At 52.9% G+C, this 18876-nt stretch overlaps 1 protein-coding gene across 7 annotated transcripts in view; it reads left to right on the forward strand.

Annotated features, from left to right (window-relative positions):
* NDST1 (N-deacetylase and N-sulfotransferase 1) overlaps window positions 1–18876 on the forward strand; it is a 70714-nt gene that overhangs the window by 20877 nt on the left and 30961 nt on the right. For 4 of the 7 annotated variants that reach the window (XM_031666544.1, XM_009209398.4, XM_009209400.4 and 1 more), the window contains exons 2-3: window positions 2015–2094; window positions 15044–15943. In XM_031666544.1, the coding sequence (XP_031522404.1) occupies window positions 15431–15943 (513 nt within the window). In that variant the 5' untranslated portion in view covers window positions 2015–2094; window positions 15044–15430. Of the gene's footprint in view, window positions 1–2014; window positions 2095–15043; window positions 15944–18876 lie in introns of those variants that run through there. The other 3 variants (XM_009209404.4, XM_009209405.4, XM_031666543.1) reach the window with 1 other exon arrangement.

Raw genomic sequence — 18876 nt, forward strand, 5'->3', positions numbered from 1 at the left:
TTGAGAGCGGGTCAGCTGTGTTGCACAGGTTGGAGGGCAGTGGCGCGATCTGGGCTTACTGCAGCCTCAACCTGCTGGCTCAGGTGATCCTCCCACCTCAACCCTCCCATATAACTGACTACAGGCACACGCCACTACGCCTGGCTAATTTTTGTAATTGTTTTTTGTAGAGAAGGGGTTTTGCCATGTTGCCTAGGCTGGTGTTGAACTCCTGGTCTCAAACTCCTGGGTCAACCTGCCTTGACCTCCCAAAGTGTTGGGATGACAGGCGTGAGCTACCACACCTGGCAGTGAGTGCCTTCTTAAGGGCTCCTTGCTGGCCTCACCTGATCCTAGTCCTGGCTGAGTCCCAGATCTAGAACTGGAACCCTAGTCTCCTGGCCTTGTGAACTGTTCTGGACCCCTGCGAGATACTTTCTAGAGTCTCACAGAGGCCCCCTATTCCCCTTTAAAAGGAGCCTCTGTGAAGTAGGTCACCCAGCGCTTTTTGCTCCGTGTTTCTGCTCTCTAGCTGTTGTCTGTGTCCTGGAGAAAGCCAGGCCCACTTACCCCCACCTCTCCCCACCTCCTGCCCCCTCCCCCTGCCAGCTGCGCCTCCATGTAAGTACTTTGAGCCCCTTAACACCCCAAGGCGTGTTGGTGGCCAGCTTTTGTCTTGATGACAAGCCCCAGCAAGTCTACAGGGACTGGCTGCTTTCATGTGGGCCCTCAGTGAAGCCTCTTTGGTCTCAGCAGGCCCTGTGTTGTGCCCACCAGGCCTCTAGGAGATTAGGGGGCTTCTGTGGCTCCAGATGGCTCAAAGCTTTTCCCTTCCTCTGTGTTATCCCTAGCCCACCTGGCTTCCGTCCTCACTGGCCACGGGGTTGGGGGATTTTCACTCTCTCCAAGGCTCTGGCATCTTCCAGAGTGGACTAGTCGTGGGGTGTCCATCTGAGCCTTTCTCCCTGTCACCACTGCTGGACCTGCCTGCTGGGCCTTAGGTGACTTCTTGAGAGGTGGCCAAAGCTGCTAATCCCTGGAAGGGGCTCCTAGGATTTCCCTGTGGCTGGCAGGACCCTTGGCCACCCATGTGGTGTGACATGAGGAGCCTGGAAAGCCAGCCCAATCTCCATTCTTAAGCCCCACATATAAACATACCATGTTTTTTTTTTTTAACTGCAGCTCTCAGAGCCTGCAATTCTACCATTGTCACGTTGCCTTGTGCTCTCCTTGGCATCCTCTAAGAAGGCAAATACCTTTTCAGCTGGGTGCTTTTAAGCATTTGCTGTCAAGAAGCAAGCCCTGGCCAGCCTGGCCCTTTTCCAGTGTTCTGTGTGACCGTGGCCAAGTTGCTTCTCCTCTCTGGGTCTTGTCTTTGTAAGACCCTTTTCAGCTCTAGCACTTTGAGGCTCCAGCATGGATTCTCACACCCTCCACACTGTTGCCAGTCACCTTTCTTCCTCCTCTGCAGGGTGGGGCACAGGGAAGGGCCTGGGAGCTGAGCTGGGTGGGGCCAGGGGCCAAAAGCCAGCATCATAGACACTTTTCCCACCAGCTGGGCATACCAGTCCTTCCTTTTCTTCTCAGGACAGGTGGGGAAACTGAGATCTGAGGGGGAAGGGCCAGGGCTGGAACTGGGACCCAGTTATCCTTATTGCCAGTGAGCGCTTCTCCTGCTGTTGGCTGCCATCTCTCTTGAGAGGGTCAGAAGACCCACTGGCATGAGGGTCAGGGACATACTTTTTCCTTTCCCATGGAAGGCTCCTCCAGGCAGGGCTTGGGTGAGACAAGCGAGGCGCCGGTGGTCCCCTGGGCATGGGGCAGAATCGGAGGAGGACATCCTCTTTCTGAGGTTAAGGAGGTAGGGGCTGGAGGCCTTGACAAGGGAGGTGGCATGAAGGGGCGTGGAGGTTTCTAGGAACGTGGTTGGTGGCGCAGGGTGCTCTAGGGCCACCTCCCTCCCTTCTGCCTTCCCTTTCTCCTGGGGAGGGGACTGGGCCAACAGTAATGCCATTTTTCCTGGCCCTGGGATTAGGTGCGGCCGTGTTAAGGAGAGGACGTTCGAGAGGACGTGGCGAAGTGAAGAGGAACCGCATGCCACTGCCTGGAACTCTGGTGGGTCTGGGTCTGGTTCTCTCCCTGGCTCCTGTCCCCTCTGACCACTGTCCCTGGCCCCCTGCCCTGTCCCGTCCTTCCAGGTCCACCTGAGTGTGTGTGTGTGTGTGTTATGTGTGTGGTATGTGTGTGTGTCCCCCAGGAGCGGCCTGGGGTACAGGTTGGCCCTTGAGCCTGGCACTGGGTCCTACCTTCATTCCAGATCAGAAGCAGCTCCCGGAACTGCCCCAGGGAGAGGTCCAGGCTGACCTGGCAGATTCCTGATGGAGGAGAAGGAGGAGGAGGCTGAGGGATGGGAAGGAAGGGCTCAGTTTCTCTTGTGGCTTCTCTAGACAGCTGGGCACGTCCACAAATCCACCTGAAGCCAGCAGGTCCAAGAGTTAAAGATTTACTTCAGGGCCACAGGGGAAGCTGGAATGGTGAGATCCCGGGGCTCTCTGATGTGTTTGTGGCTTTGGTCCTGTCTAGACTGTGAGAGCCATGGCTTGTCAAAGCCAGAGGGGCCCCTAGAGAATTTCCATGTTCTTAACTTGGCTTTTGATGGGGGCCAGTCACAACCACTCTGAATTTGTGTGTCTGGGGAGAGAATCTGCTGATAGCCATCATTAGATTCTCAAAGGGTTCTGTAACCCCCAGAAAGTCACAGACGTCTCCTCTAGTCCATACCCCTCACTGCAGTTGCCGAAACTGAGGCTCAGAGAAGGGAAGGGACTTGCCCAGAGACTCACAGGCAGCAATGGAGGCTGTGGCACCCCCCGCCTCTGTCTTCCTGGCCACATTCTGCCTGACCTCACAGGCTGGGGGAGCTTGGCTCATTCAGGGGACAATGACCTCTCATCCCCTGAGTGTTCACGGCCTCAGGAAGGACTGGGAGGCTGTTGTGGTTTCCAGGCCCGCATGGATTTTGGCTTCTGCATCCATGAGATGGAGGCCCCTGAGTCTGCCTGTGCCTTGGAATCTCTCAGGGTGTATTTGAGGCCTGGAGTTGGGCATGAGGAGGGTGGGGGCTGGTGGTGACCCACATTTCCCAGCTCCTCTGCAGGGGAGGCAGATAGGGGAGAAGCTCAGGGTGTGATAAAATTGTTTTCACTTCACTGGGCATAAATGACAAATAAGTGAAGTGAGGGTTGAGAAGGGCTTGGTAAAGCGCCTGGCATGTGCCAGGCCGTGAGGTGAGGTGCTCGCCATTGTCCTTTTCGGTGCCCTGCTAGCTGAGATCTCCTGCTTCTGACCCTTGCTCTTGTCTCTTCCTTAGCATGAGGCCTCTGCCTGGGGCAGGAGGTGCCCCCCCCGCCTTTTTTTTTTTTGAAATGGAGTTTCGCTCAGGCTAGAGTGCAATGGCGCCATCTCGGCTCGCTGCAATCTCCACCTCCTGGGTTCAAGCGATTTCCTGCCTCAGCCTCTGGAGTTGCTGGGATTACAGGCATGTGCCACACATCTGGCTAATTTTGTATTTTTAGTAGAGACGGGGTTTCACGGTGTTAGCCAAGATGGTCTCAATCTCTGGACCTTGTGATCCGCCCTCCTCAGCCTCCCAAAGTGCTGGGATTACAGGCAGGGGCCACCGCGCCCAGCCACCCTCCCCCTTTCTTGTATTGGGGTACCTGATGGGGGCGTGAGGACCCTGTGGCTGAAGTCCTGCCTTGCTGGGTCCCATGGTGCACCTCTCTGCAGTGCAGGCTTTCCCAGGAGGCTGAAGCTCAGCTAGAGAAGTGGGGTCAGCAGCCCTGGGGCTGGTCGCCTGCAGGAAGCCTTTCTCCTGGGCTGCAGACCTGGCTTGGGAATGGTGTGGAAAGTAGGACTGCAGAGGGGTCATGAACAGGGGCTCTGGGGTGGGCTGGGAGGGGCATCCTAGCTCCACCTCTGCCCAGCTGTGTGACTTCGAGCAGTTACTTACCCTCTCTGAACCTCCATTTCCTTGTCTGTAAAGTGCTCATAGCAGTGACACCTCTTTCAGGGTGTTAGGATTGAGCGTGCTGGAGCAGGGAAGGCTCCTGGCACAGCCCCAGATGTTCGCAGGAGCTTAATGTTGGCCACCAGTGAGGGAGGTTATGATATGTGTTTGGATATGCTGCTTTGTTCCTTTTGAGTGTCTGTGATCTGAGCCTAAGAAAAAAATAGTTCTGGATGGATTTGACTCTGTCATAGGCAGATTTGGGGATAGGGTGGGCAGAGAGCCCTGTTTTGAGAAGCTTTGTGGCTATTGCATAACATTCTGTGTGAGGGACCTGACAACCTTGGTGTGCGTGAAGAGCCTCAGTAGGACTGTCAGGACTGTCCTGTCCTTGGGAGGGGAGGGTGGCAGGTGACCTGCTGTGTTTCCCACATGGCCCCGCCCCCGGGCTGTCTGGTATGTTTGCTCGGTAAGCCCTTTTTTTCAGAGCTGGTACAAAGGTAAACTTGCAACTCAAGCCCTGTTGGAAGAAGGACACATTCTCAACAAGTGAGGTCTAAGTTCCTGAGGTTTTCTGTTGGGCCTTCCCTGCCAGGTAACCCAGAACAGATTCACAAGTTGAGAACCAGGGAGTGAAACAGTAGTGCTTAATGCTTTGTTTCCTTGTTGATTGATGGGTATCTGTGGGCTACTTCCAAGAAAGATCACTAGAGGCTGCTTGTGATACTAAAACACATATAAAATGGATGAAAACAAACACAGAAAACTATTCAAAGGGAGTGGAGAATGGGATGTGCAGGGCATCTGGCAAGTGTTAGCTGTCTTAGGTTATCACAAAGGGGCTGCGGAGATGGGGGATGAGGGGCCCAGGCTCTGGAGCCCAGCAGCTGTGTGCTGAAGTTCCCATTCGCCCTCTTATTAGCTCTGGGGGCTGAAGCAAGTGACTGGCCTCTCTGGGCCTCAGTTTCTCATCCGTATAATGGGGGGAATCTAGGTCATGGTGCTGTGGTAAGGTTGAAATAATGGCACGTAACACAGACATGGCATGTCTCATAAATGGAAGTTAATGTTATTAATGCATTTAGCTTGGAGATGCTGTGTAGCAGATTCGCAGAGGGGAAGGTAATTGGCAAGGGCACAAGGCTCTTGAGCACCTGCTGTGGGTAGGAGACGGCTTGTGCCTTGCAAAGCTTTCAGTGAAGTTGGGAGCCCCGCATTCTAGTTGCAAGGACAACTGATACCTGGTGTTACATGGTGGGATGTGGAGCAGGGAAGCTCAACCAGGACTTTAGAAATCCAGAGCAGGCTTGTTCACTTCCCTGCTGAGGCTGGCATTGGAGGAGGAGGGACAGGGTTTTCATGGACAAGAAAATGGACCAAGGTAAATGAGAGTGGGGCACACCAGATGGCACAAGGCCAGGAGGTCCTTTCCTCTCTCTGGGTCTCAGTGTCCCCAGGGGCTTACTGCAGGGCAGACTGTGCTCTCTGTGGCCCTGCGACTCTGAGCCAGACCTCCAACAGTCTCTTTCCTGGTGGTGGTGGTCCTGGACTCTGGGGTGACAGGCGGCAGCTTGGCCCCCAGCCAGGCAGCACTGTGGGAGTGATGGGGGATGGGGCATGCAGCAAATTCCAGCAGAGGAAGAGATTTGCTTCTGGTCTCGGCCTCCCGGGGGTGTAATCACGCGGAGAAACTCCCGCACAGCTGGGAAGCAAATGTGGAGGATTTTCCTTGCTGGGCTGGATGTGGTGGGTGGGGCAGGCTGTGGTAGGGTGGCTGGTGGAGCTAGGAAGCTGTGGGGTGTGGCTGGGTAGGGGGTGATGATGTGACTGTGCTGGGGCTATGACCGGCTAGGAGGGGCTGGATCACCTATGGGCAGTGGCCCTGGGTGCATGTGGGGCTACCTGTTCCCAGGCCTGCAGCCACTGCTATGCTCTCCCCTGCTCAAGTCCCTGCCCAAGCCCAGGTACCCATTCACATCCTTCTGAGGCTGCTGGCAGAGCTCTTTCTACACTGACCTCCTCTTAGCCCCCACCCCCTGTGCACGTGGCGCAGATGTCTATGATGATGCCGTTTGAGCCTGTCGTGTGCATGTGAGTGTGGTGTGTGTGTTGAGGGAGTGGGGAGAGGTGTGTGGTCCACAGAGGGCATTGTCAAGAGTGACCTAGGCTGGAAATAAAATGTGGGCTGGGTGAGCATTCAGGGCCGTGGGCATCTTCCCCCATTCACTGCAGCCATGTCATACCAGAGACATGAAACCTTGGGTTCCAGATACCTCTAGAAACCCTTGAGGTAAGGTCATGGTCGCCACTGCATTTTCAGTGCCTAGTGGCATGCTTGGCACCTAGTGGTGCTCAATAAATACAGGATGAGGAAACAGGTCCTTTGCTTGTTCTGCACTCCCAGAGAGATCTCAGACCTCCTTCCTGGATGCCATTCTCTTGCTCCTTCCCTCTGGCGTCAGCCTGGCCTCCCTTCCTCTCTCTTTCTCAATTGACTACTAATTTGATATGTGGCCTTGGGCCAGTTCCTTCCTGAGCTTCACTTTCCAAATCTGTTACTGAGTAATCATTTTATTAGCTTATATTACCGTGTGCCAGGCACTGAGCTCAGTGTTTTACATGCCTCATCTCTCTTTGTCTTGGCAGCCGCCCTGCAAGATAGATAAGTAGTATAAACCCCATTTTAGAGTTAGTGAAACTGAGGTTCAGAGAGGTTGAGAGATTTGCTCAAAGGTCATGAGGCTGGTAAACAATGGAGCCAACATTCAAGCCCCAGCTGGGTGCAGTGACTCGTACCTGTAATCCCAGCACTTTGGGAAGCCAAGGCAGGAGGATTGCTTGAGCCCAGGAGTTCAAGACCAGCCTAGGCAACATAGGGATACCTTGTCTGTATTAAAAAATTAGCTGGGCATGGTGGCGCAAGCCTGTAGTCCTAGCTGCTTGGGAGGCTGAGGTAGGAGGATCACTTGAGCATGGGAAGTCAAGGCTGCAGTAAGTGTGATGTGCCCCTGCACTCCAGCCTGGGCAACAGAGAAAGACACTGTCTCAAAAAATGAAAATATGCTGGGCACAGTGGCTCATGTCTATAATCCCAGCACTTTGGGAGGCCGAGGCAGGTGGATCACTTGAGGTCACGAGTTCGAGACCAGCCTGGGCAACTTGGCAAAACCCCGTCTCTGCTAAAAATACAAAAATTAGCTGGGCGTGGTGGCGGACGCCTGTAATCCCAGCTACTCAGGAGGCTGCGGTTCAAAAGTCGCTCGAAGCTTGAACCCAGTAGGAGGAGGCTGGAAGGAGTCTGGGCAACAGAGCAAGACTCTTAAAAAAAGAAAGAGAAGATTCAAAGATTCAAGCTCAGGCAGGCTAACCCCAGTCTGGGCCTTTAACTGTTATGCTAGCTGTTGCCACTAGAGTGAAATAGAAGGGTGTGCACAGCCCTTCTCAGGAGGCCTGCTGGTGCACAGTAGGTACTGTGTACATGTGAGTTGGGTTACTGGGCACAATTCACCGTGAAAGGCATGGCTTGCTCTGTCTCCATACCTGCTCTTACGGAGCTCTTGGGCTCATTCCTGGAGCCCACGCATTCATCACAGGCCCAAGCTGGACCCCCTTCCCTGGTCCCAGTCTCTGGACAGCTTGCTCCTGTAAGAAGGCCCTTGTACCTCTGCCCCTTTTCTCTTATGGGTCCAGGGGAGCGTTTTCAGGTGGGGATGTTAGATAGAGTGACTTCAACTCCAGAGCAGTGGCCACGGTTACCGTGGTATTTCCCGAAAGTGCAGCGTTGCCATGGCATCTCCATGACAACCAGAGCATCTCATTCATTATCCTCAGCACCTTGGCAGGGAAAGCTGGGGCTAGGGCTAGGGGAGTGCAGTGGGAGCCTGGCTGAGGACTGTGGGCCACTGGCCTTTGTGGCTGAGGTTCCCCTCATGCCCCTGCCTACCCCAAGCCAAGGTTCCTCTGAAGGCTGTGGAGTTATCTCCCCCACCCATGGGGTCTGGGTTCACATTTCAGCTCTGCCACTGACTAGATGTGGGGCAAGTGACTTAACCTCTCTGAGCCTTATTTTACTCAACTGTAAATGTGGATAACAATATTAGTTGTAAGGATTACATGAAATGAGGTATAAAAAGGGCTGGTTGGAGTGGTGGCTCACGCCTGTAGCACTTTGGGAAGCCGACATGGGTGGATCATCTGAGGTCAGGAGTTCAAGACCAGCCTGGCCAACATGGCAAAACCCCGTATCTACAAAAATACAAAAATTAGCCAGGCATGATGGTGGGTGCCTGTAATCGCAGCTACTCGGGAGGCTGAGGTAGGAGAATTGCTTGAACCTGTGAGGTAGATGTTGCAGTGAGCCAAGATCGTGCCATTGCACTCCAGTCTGGGTGACAGAGTGAGACTCCGTCTCAAAAAAAAAAAAAAAATAAGTGCTTAGCACAGTGCCAGGCTCATAGTATGTGCTGAAGGTATGGCGGCAGTATTCATAATGATGATAATTATAACGTTGTTGGTGTTACTTTTATTGTAGAAACCCTTGGGTTTCATGGAGGAATGAAAGACCAAACTCAAAGTCAGGAAGGAAACCCATTTGAGTCAAGATTTGGTGGTTTCCATGTGACTGTGGCCAGTCACTTCACCTTGAAGTCTTTGTCTTCTTATCTGTAAATTGGAAATAATAACAGCTGCTCATTCATTCATATCCTGAGTATTCAATAAGGACCTGACCCTGGGAAAAGTGGGAGCTTCCACGATGAATCAGACTTGGTTCCTGCCCTTGAGTGGCACCCGGGCATGGGGGGAGGAAGAAGAAAGGACATGTTTTGTGCTGAGGGCTCTGTGCCGGGTGCCGGTGAGGGCCTGTGCAGAGGTCAGTAAGCCTTGGTCTTGCCCCACAGATCTGCAGGCTACAGGTAGAGCCATGTGTAGGAATGCCCCCCGTTTACTCTGCACAGACCACATGCTCAGGTACACCCAGGGCCTGGGCAGGAAGCCAAATGAAGGGAAGAGGTTGGCTGTGAGACTGTACATAGAGATGCTGATGATGTTAACTGCAGGATACACGGCCCATTTGAGGCTGGCACTCTTAAGTGCCTCAGCTGATGGTGGCGGGTGAGGATGTGTGCCCAGTGTCACCAGAACTTGCCCTCTTTAGAGAAAAGTTGGAAGTTCTGACTTTTATGTAAAATCTCCTGATTTAACAATGTTGCTAACAAATCCCAAATTAAAGAAAAATACTGTGCAAGCCAAAGAGCACAGTCTGCATTTTGTTTGGGCTCCACGGTCCTGGTTTTCAGCCTCTGCACTGTGGAGCGGGGATGAGGCGGGAGCCTGAGGAATGAGACTTAGGAGTGGGAGAGGGGGCAGTGGTTGGAGATGACTTCAGAGGGGTCATGACTTTGGAACTGGGATCTTAAAAGATGAGTAAGTGTCCCAAGGGGTCGGGGGAGGCATTCCAGGCAATGGGAATTTCATCAGCAAAAGCCTCGATGCTTGCCCGAGATTGGTGACTGTCTGGGTGAGGCTGGAATTTAGGGGAAACTGCTGGTGATGTCTGCGAGGCCCAGCAGGCCCAGGGTGGTGGGGGTCATTGAGGCCTCAGCCCCAGCTGTCCTTGAGGCCTTGGTGGCTCCGGGGGGATTAGGAGCCCCTCAGTTATTTATCCCTTGAGCCTTGGGAGCTCTGGAGTGCAGGCGGGTGAGGAGGGCCTTGGGTGGAGGGTGGCGGCCTCTGAGTGGGTTGCAGAGGGGCTGTGCTGGAAGTCCTCTTTGCCAGCAGGCTGAGTGGCCAGCACTTTGCTACAAAGCAACTGACTTCCCTCCGCCCACCCCTACCCCAGGGTATTTGGCCTTCTCTGAGAACAGGGGCTACCTTGCTCTCCCTCTGCCCTGTGTTTTGCCATGGCCTTATCTTTAGCTTCCTGGCTTCTATCCAGGCAGCCAGCCAGCTCCCAGTAAGGGCCACAGCCCCCAAAGACAGGGCTGCTTTTCAGGCATGCTGTGAGAGGAGGACAGCAGCCCTGGCTGCCTGGCCCTCTGTGTGATAAGTGTGTTTGGTGCCTGCCTGCCTCAGCGCTTGCTCTCCCTCTGTGAAATGAGTTGCCCTCCCCTGCCTGAGTCCTAGGGCTGTCAGACTCTCAAGAGAGGGATGAGCTTGAAAGCACTTCGTGAGCTAAGCTGTGATCCGCATCGTGAGGGATTGTCGTAAGTATGTTAAATAAGCAACAGGGGTGCGTGATAACAGCAGCTGTGTGCCGGGCATGGTTCTGAGCATCTTATGTATCAACTCATTTAATGTTCACAACCGTGGGAAGTAGGTAGAATTTCCATTTTACATGCTAGGAAACTGAGGCACTGAGAAGTTAAATAACTTGCCCAAGATTACACAGCTACTAGGTGGTGGAGCTTAGTTTTGAACCGAAGCCACTTGGCTCCAGTCTGCACGTGTAACCAGTAGGGTCCATTAGTCTAGGACTTTAGGTCTGTGGATGGGTGACAGGGAGGCTCTGAACTCCTTGAAATTATTATGATATATATTTTTTTGAGACGGAGTCTTGCTCTATTGCACAGGCTGGAGTACAGTGGTGCGATCTCGCCTTACTGCAGCCTCTGCCTCCTGGGTTCAAGTGATTCTCTTGCCTCAGCCTCCCGAGTAGCTGGGATTACAGATGCCTGCCACCATGCCTAGCTAATTTTTATATTTTTGGTGGAGATGGGGTTTCACCATGTTGGTCAGGCTGGTCTTGAACTCCTAACCTGAAGTGATCCGCCCACCTTAGCCTCCCAAAGTGCTGGGATGACAGGTGAGAGCCACCACACCATTATGACATTTTCTAGCATGTGTGTGTGTGTGTGTGTGTGTGTATGACTTTATTGTTTAGATTTTTAGTTTTACATTCACAGCAAAATTGAAAGTAAGGTACAGAGAGTTCCCATATGCCCTCTTCCCCTGTACACACACACAGCTTCCCCTATTATCAACATCCCCCACTAAAGTGGTACTTTTTTTTTTTTTTTTTTTTTTTTTGAGATGATGTCTTGCTGTGTTGCTCAGGCTGGAATGCAGTGGCACAATTATGGCCACTGTAGTCTTGACCTCATGGGCCCAAGTGATCCTCCTGCCTCAGCCTCCTGAGTAGCTGGGTCTACAGGCACATTCTCTGACACCTGGCTCATTTTTTTTTTTTTCTTTGTAGAGATGGGGGTCTTGCTATATTGCCCAGGCTGGTCTTAAACTCCTAGCCTCAAGTGATCCTCCTGCCTCCACCTCCCAGGGTCAGGGGACTACAGGTGTGAGCCACTGTGCCCAACCCAGAGTGGTAAATTTGTTACAACAGATGACCCTGCATTGACACATCATTATCACCCAGAGTCCATAGTTTACTTTCAGGTTCAGCCCTGGTGGTATGCATTCTGTGGGTTTGGACAAATGTATAATGACATGTATCCACCATCGTCGTCTCATACACATAGTTTCACTGCCAAAAAAATTCTCTTTGCTCCGCTGATTCATACTCTCAACGCCCAACCTCTGGCAACCATGTGCATTTTTTAATGTGCATATTTTTTATGTCTGAAAAATGTCAGATTCCCACAGGGGTTCGTGGCTCCCACATTCCTGAGACTCTGAGCTGCATAATTCACACTCTGGAAGGTTGTTAATCTGATAGAGGGTCACTGAGCACCGCACTCAGGCCTGCGAGGAGTGGCTGGTGGCTGCTCTCCCCCGCTTCGGTGGGGTTGGGTGGCCAACGTGGGCGGGGCACCATCAGGGCATCCCCGCCTCCTCCCCACTGTGCTTCTGTCCTGGCCCTAGGCCAAGAGGTGGGGCTGGGCTGCTGCCACAGGCTGTCCTTATCAGTGGTAAATGGGACACCTGGGTACCCTGAGTATAAACAGGACCAGTCACCCCAGCCTTCCTGGCTCTGCCCAGGACACCTGCTCCTTCTTGCCCTGCTCTCAGCTAGAATTGCAGGGAGTCCCTGGAAAGCGCCACACATGCTCTTATCTCCAAGCTGTGGTATGTGCCATTTCCTCTATCCACCCCTGCCCAACCCTTACTTATTCTGGTCAGCTTAGGTATCCTTCCTCCAGGAAGCCTTCCCTGTCCCCTCCTTCTCCCTGCCAGAAGAGTTAAGGACCCCTGAGTTCTTCCGAATACCCCTCCCATCCCCGCCTGTCACACTTATCCCACTGCATTGCAGATGCCCATTTTCTTGGCTGCCTCTGGTTCCTCAGGGTACTGGCACTGAAATGTAGAATATCAGAGGTGAAGGAGCCCCCAGAGATCACCTGTCCCAACCCCCTTCTAACATGCAGGAAGCCCAGAGGGGGTCACACAGTGCATCATGGCAGAGCTGAGACCAGACCTGTTATCCTAGTCACCTCCTCATTTCACAAACAAAAAACGGAAATAAAAATCACCCAGAGATAATCACTGTTAATGTTTCTTTTTCTTTTTCTTTTTTTTTGCATTTAGCACCGGTTTCTAGCCTATGCACAAAAATGTTTAACAAAATTGTGACCACACGTACAAACTGTTTTATAAATTTTTTTTTTTTTTTTTTTTTTTTTTGAGACGGAGTCTCGCTCTGTCGCCCAAGCTGGAGTGCAGTGGCCGGATCTCAGCTCACTGTAAGCTCTGCCTCCCGGGTTCACGCCATTCTCCTGCCTCAGCCTCCTGAGTAGCTGGGACTACAGGCGCCCGCCACCTCACCCAGCTAATTTTTTGTATTTTTTAGTAGAGACGAGGTTTCACCGTGTTAGCCAGGATGGTCTCGATCTCCTGACCTCGTGATCCGCCCGTCTCGGCCTCCCAAAGTGCTGGGATTACAGGCTTGAGCCACTGTGCCCGGCCTATAAATGTTTTTGACTTTGACAATATATATGGTAATTATATTTCTATGTCAGTACATGTCCTTCTTCAACATATTGTAAATGGCTGCCTAGGATTTCATCGTGATGCTTGTATTATAATTTCCCTCTTTTTTTTTTTAGATGGGGTCTCACTCTGTCGCCCAGGCTGGAGTGCAGTGATGTAATCTCGGCTCACTGCACCCTCCGCCTCCCAGGTTCAAGTGATTCCCCTGCCTCAGCCTCCTGAGTAGCTGGGACTATAGGTGTCTGTCACCATGCCTGACTAATTTTTGTATTTTTAGTAGAGATGAGGTTTCACCATTTGCCCAGGCTGGTCTTGAACTCCTGACCTCAAGTGATCCGCCTTCCTCGGCCTCCCAAAATTCTGGGATTACAGGCATGAGCCACCACACCCGACCCTTGTGTTACAATCTCCCATTGTTTGGGATTTGCTGTTATAAGCAGCACTAGAATTTGTGTTCTTGTGCAGACATCTTTACACACTTGTGCAGTAATACCTCTAGGATAAATTCCTGGAAGTGCAGCTGTTGGGTCTGAGGCATGCTGTACCCATGCCGAGCACATCGTGTGGTCTTGGGGCTGGAAGGGATTTCAAAGATCTTTAACCCGTAGGCTGGGCTCAAGCCTTGAAGTCCCACCGGCCTCTTTAGCCCTGGCTCTTACACCTTCCATCTAGACCCGGGCAACTCTCCTGCTAGCTTTGAGCCGCTGTGACTGATAGAAAGTTGCTCCTTGGGGACCAGGTGTGGTGGCTCATGCCTGTAATCCCAGCAGTTTGGTAGGCCAAGGCGGGCGAATCACCTGAGGTCAGGAGTTCGAGACCAGCCTGATCAACATGGAGAAACCCCATCTCTACTAAAAATAAAACATTAGCTGAGCGAGGTGGTGCATGCTTGTAATCCCAGCTACTCAGGAGGCTGTGGCAGGAGAATCACTTGAACCCAGGAGGTGGAGGTTGTGGCAAGCCGAGATCACACCATTGTCCAGTCTGGGCAACAAGAGTGAACTCTGCCTAAAAAAAAAAAAAAAAAAAGAAAAGAAAGTTGCTCCTTAGGTTGCTGGGAAATCTCACTTTTTGTGACTTCATTACTATTTAAGGGAGACTGGAAGGCTGTGCTTGGGGTTGCTGTTTGGGATGAGAGAATTGGGGCCTTTGTGTCGTGTATGTGGGTCTTCATTAACTCTTTCCAGTGAGATGAGTCCAGGAGGCATGGCCTGGGTGCGGGGGGTTCAGGCTGAGAGGGAGGCTGGAACTGAGAGTTTTGGCTGCCTGGGTGGACAGAAGGTCCAGGGCAGGGGAGGCCTCCCCTCTGCATCCTGTGGCAGTATAGCAATCCTCAGGAAGGCTGTTTGGTCACCTGTTGTCCTAGGCTGTTGTGTGCACCTGTGGGTATGTACCCCGAGGATGAGAGATGCCTGGTTACATGAGGGGCAAATATGACAGCTGTCATGTTTCTTGTGTCAAGCTCCTCAGACACATTTGCTTAACGCTCAGCTACAGCCATGAGCTGTGGGGGTGCTGGTGTTACAGATGAGCTCACTGATGCTCGGACGGTGTAATGGTCACCTGGGGCCTTCTCACACTGATAAGTCACACATGCCCCGCAGCCCGCTAATGAATCCTGGCTTGGCTTCGTTCTGAGCCTTCATTCCTCGGATGGAGACTCAGTCTTTCCATCTATCAGATGGGGCTGCTGGGCTCATTCAAAGAGAGCAACAGGTTAGGAAGGGAATGGAATATGGCGAGGATGTGGTATTCAGTCGTGATTTAGAATTCTACCTCTAGTTCCCAGGCTGTGCAAATGTTTATCATCTCTCCCCATCCTTCCTGCTCTTGGATTTTCCTTGTCCTAGTCTTGGACTCTGATAATGATCAAAAATAGCAACTCCCATTTGTGGATACCATATGCTAGGTACTGCTCTAAGTCATTTACAAACGTTGTTGGACTTAATCCTCCAACCCCTCGTGAGATGGGTTCATATTATTTATTGTCTGCCCCATTTTACAAGTGGGGAAACGGGGGCTCAGAGATATTAAAGAGCTTGCTGCAAATCATGCAACCTTGGTTTAGCAGCCATACTTGCACTTGGGCACTGTTAGGTCAGCTCCCGTGTGTCCACACTTAGCTGAACCCTGAAGCCCACACTCTGACGCTCCTGTTCTCTCCACTCTCCACAGCCTTAGTCCCGTGGGCCTCACGGAGTGAGCGGCATGCGGCACCCCCAGGCCTGCCCAGTGTCCTCTGGCCTGCTGCCCTGCACCCCCAGAAGGCCCTGACGCCCTGGGGCACTTCTGCTCTGCACAGGACCACGCGGGGGTTTGCCATGGTGACATAAAGGGGCGCGGAGGAAGGAAGGAGCGTGACCAGCCTGTGGACTGCGCCCCTGGCTGGGAGGAAGGACCGGGGGCCCAGATCCTCCACTCCCAGTGCCCCACAAGGGCCTTGCTTCCTAAGTCTCTGTGAATTTGTTGGTCAGTGGACGATTCTCGTGTCTCCTCCTGTGTGGGGCCTTGGGGTAGCCAGGGCAGGCCGGGCCTCCGGTGGCCAAGGTCTCGGAGGCCAGGATGCCTGCCCTGGCATGCCTCCGGAGGCTGTGTCGGCACGTGTCCCCGCAGGCTGTCCTTTTCCTGCTGTTCGTCTTCTGCCTGTTTAGCGTTTTCATCTCGGCCTACTACCTATATGGCTGGAAGCGAGGCCTGGAGCCCTCGGCGGATGCCCCCGAGCCTGACTGCGGGGACCCGCCGCCCGTGGCCCCCAGTCGCTTGCTGCCGCTCAAGCCTGTGCAGGCAGCCACCCCTTCCCGCACGGACCCATTGGTGCTGGTCTTTGTGGAGAGCCTCTACTCGCAACTGGGCCAGGAGGTGGTGGCCATCCTGGAGTCCAGCCGCTTCAAATACCGCACAGAGATTGCGCCGGGCAAGGGTGACATGCCCACGCTCACTGACAAGGGCCGTGGCCGCTTCGCCCTCATCATCTATGAGAACATCCTCAAGTATGTCAACCTGGACGCCTGGAACCGGGAGCTGCTGGACAAGTACTGTGTGGCCTACGGCGTGGGCATCATTGGCTTCTTCAAGGTACACAAGAAGCAGGGTCCTTGAGCAGTTCGGAGCCCCCTCTCCAGACTCACAGCTCAGTGCCTGACTTCTCATCTGTGAAGTGGGTGTAATGGTAGCACCCGCCTCCCGGGGTTGTTGGGAGGGTTAAATGAGTGAGTATAGGTAAAGCACTGGGAGCCTGTGGTGCCCACTGCCTGGCAAGTGCTTTGTAAGTATTAGGGGAGCATGCCAGGGGGATCGCCTGCTGTGCATGGGGTCCAGCACACAGCAGGTGCTTGTGTAAAGGAGGCCGCAGGGATAAGTGTGAAGTCAGAGGGGCATGCTCTGCTAGGTGCCCCAAAACCTGTCAAGGCAACCTCCCCTAGGGAGGGCGTGTGCACCCATATTTCAGATGAGCGAACCAAGGCTCTGGGGGTTAAGTTACTTATGTAAGGTTATGCAGCCTGTAAGTGGGGAAGCCAAGATTTGAACCTAGACATGGATAGTTTGGGCTCTCTATCCCATGCTCTTTCCTCTTGGTGGTGGTGGAGTACGGCGTTAATGTACCTCCTGACCCAGAGCCATTTTGCATGAGGAGAAAGAGAAGAATGAAATCCCGCTGGGCAGATGGGGAGCTTCTCTGGGCTTTATGGGGCTCCCAGAATGACCGCTGGGATTGGGGTCCTTGTAGAAAGGGTGTCACAGAGAATCTGTCCTTGGGGCGGTGAGGTTGGGAATGGCGGGGGATCCAGAGGCTGTGGTCAGAGAAGTCTGACCTGCAAGATGAAAACAGACACTAGCTGGGACCCTAGTTGGATGCTTTGGAGGTGGCAGGGAATTTGTTCCTTCATTCAACAAATATTTACTGAGCCCTCACAGTGTTTGTGGTCCTGTGCTAGCGGTGATCGAAGTAGTCAAAGTCCCTGCTGTCATGGAGCTGGCATTTCAGTGCTGTGGGAGTGGGTGGGTGACAGGCAGTGAGCAAATAAACACAGGATGGGGCAGGTGTGATCAGTACAAAAAGCAACAAAGCAGGGAAAGGACACAGAGGGCAGTGGGGGTGGGAGCTTGACATTATTTTGGGAAAGTCGTCTTTGATAAAGTGACCTGAAATAAGTGAAGGGAGGAGCTGTGTGGCTTTCTGCGCAAAGAGCCTTCCAGGAGGAAGGGACAGTAAGTGCACAAGTCCTAAAGCAGCCTCTTGCTTGGTGTGAGCCAGGAGAGGAGAAGCGGGAGAGGAGGAGCGGGAGATGGGTCAGAAGTGGCCTGTGTCTGCTGCTGGGTGCCCGTTTGTGCCAGGCCTTCCTGGTGTGCTTGTGCACTGGGCCCTGTCTCCTACAGGGTTTCTCATGGCATGTTCTTTCACACACTAATACAGCAGGAAGCTCTGCCACTGAAAGGTGTTGTGAGCCAAGAATTTGAAGGCCCTTAGAAGTCCTGCAGTAGAGCAACCAGTGAGATTTGTTCTCAACTGGCTTGATCACAAAACCCTTTCTTTTACAGAGTGCCCTCAGGGGAACGCTGGCCTGATTTATGGCTTTACAATGACATCAAGTCAGACTATCTTCATTGTCTGTTTTTCTCTTTTCTCTTGGACTCTGTACCCTTTCCTGCCATGAACTTCATTAAGTTGTATTCAGAGCCCCAGGCCTGAAAAGCGTCAGGACTGCTGGCGTTTATTGAGTGCTCACTCAGTGCCATGCACCATCTACATGCGTCATGCAGATTCACACACTTCACACCAAGGCAGGTGGCTAGCAGCCTGATTTAAGATAGGAGGAAACTGAGGCAAAGAGAGGATAAGCAGTGTGTCCAGGCTTACGCCTCTGATGAGTAGAGGTCTGGTATTTGAACTCAAGCAGTCTGGCCCCAGAGGCCTTAGTCTTAACCACGATGTGATGAGTCCAGGAGCCTCACATGCCATTTATTCAGGAGAAGTGGCATCAGAGGTCACACCCAGTGCACAGAGCTCCCACTCTTTCTGGGGACCAGGCAGTGGGCTGTGGTCATTGGGCATAATTGGTACAGTGGAGCTGGGTGCTGTCTGGCCCCAATTCCTTGCTCTGCAGAAGGTGAACAGGAGACCCAGGGAGGGGTGGGGACACATTCAGAGTCTCACTGTGGGGCCAGTGGTAATTCCAGGACTTGGTGCTCTTCCTACCCTGTTGCCTAGGACAAGACTATCCTTGGTTTTGAGCAGAGGCCTGTGATTTTCTGCTCAAATGCATGCCCCCTGGTGGTCAAGGTACATCTCTCCACTCTTTCCGCAAGACCAGCTTCCCCGCTGTGTGCTGAACTTGCCAAGTGGGGAGTGTTTGTGGGCTCCAGGGATCTGGAGACTCATTTTCCAGTTCCCACTGATGCTGGATTCCCAGGGCAGTGTGAGAGCAGGGACTTAAAAGTCCAGACAGGTTCAGATCTCTCTGTCACTTAGAAACAGAGTGACTTTGGGTAAAAATGCTCAACTCATCTGCAAAGCGGGGCCAATTACAGCTCCTGCCTCACTGGTCTGTGTTGAAAACAAGATGGTGGGTGGGGAGCACTGAGCCCATTGTCTGGTACCGGAGCCACTCAATAGATGGCAGCTATCATGCTTTGTCATCTCCAGGTTCAGCATACAGCGGGGGTAGCGCTGTGTCTGTCTTGTGGTCCTGACCAATGTGTGCCCCTGTGAGATCTTGGAGGGTGGGAATAGGGTCACCCTCATCTGGATCCCTACTTCCTGGCACTGCCATGCCTCATCCTTGAAATTCCAGGTGACCTGGAGCTAAACACACCCTGGCAGGGGTCTGGCAAGGACTACCTCACCTTTTCACTGTTGTGTCCCAGTCACTGAGCTCAGTGCTTTGCAGGCATTTCATGGCTAATTCTCATGGCTATTCTGTGAAGTAGGCATTTTATTTTCAGATAAGGACCTGAGGTTCAAAAAGTTAAATGGTTTGTCCAGAATGACATAGCTACAGGTTGAGTGT

Source organism: Papio anubis, chromosome 5 (assembly GCF_008728515.1).
Source record: "Papio anubis isolate 15944 chromosome 5, Panubis1.0, whole genome shotgun sequence".
NCBI lineage: Eukaryota > Metazoa > Chordata > Mammalia > Primates > Cercopithecidae > Papio > Papio anubis.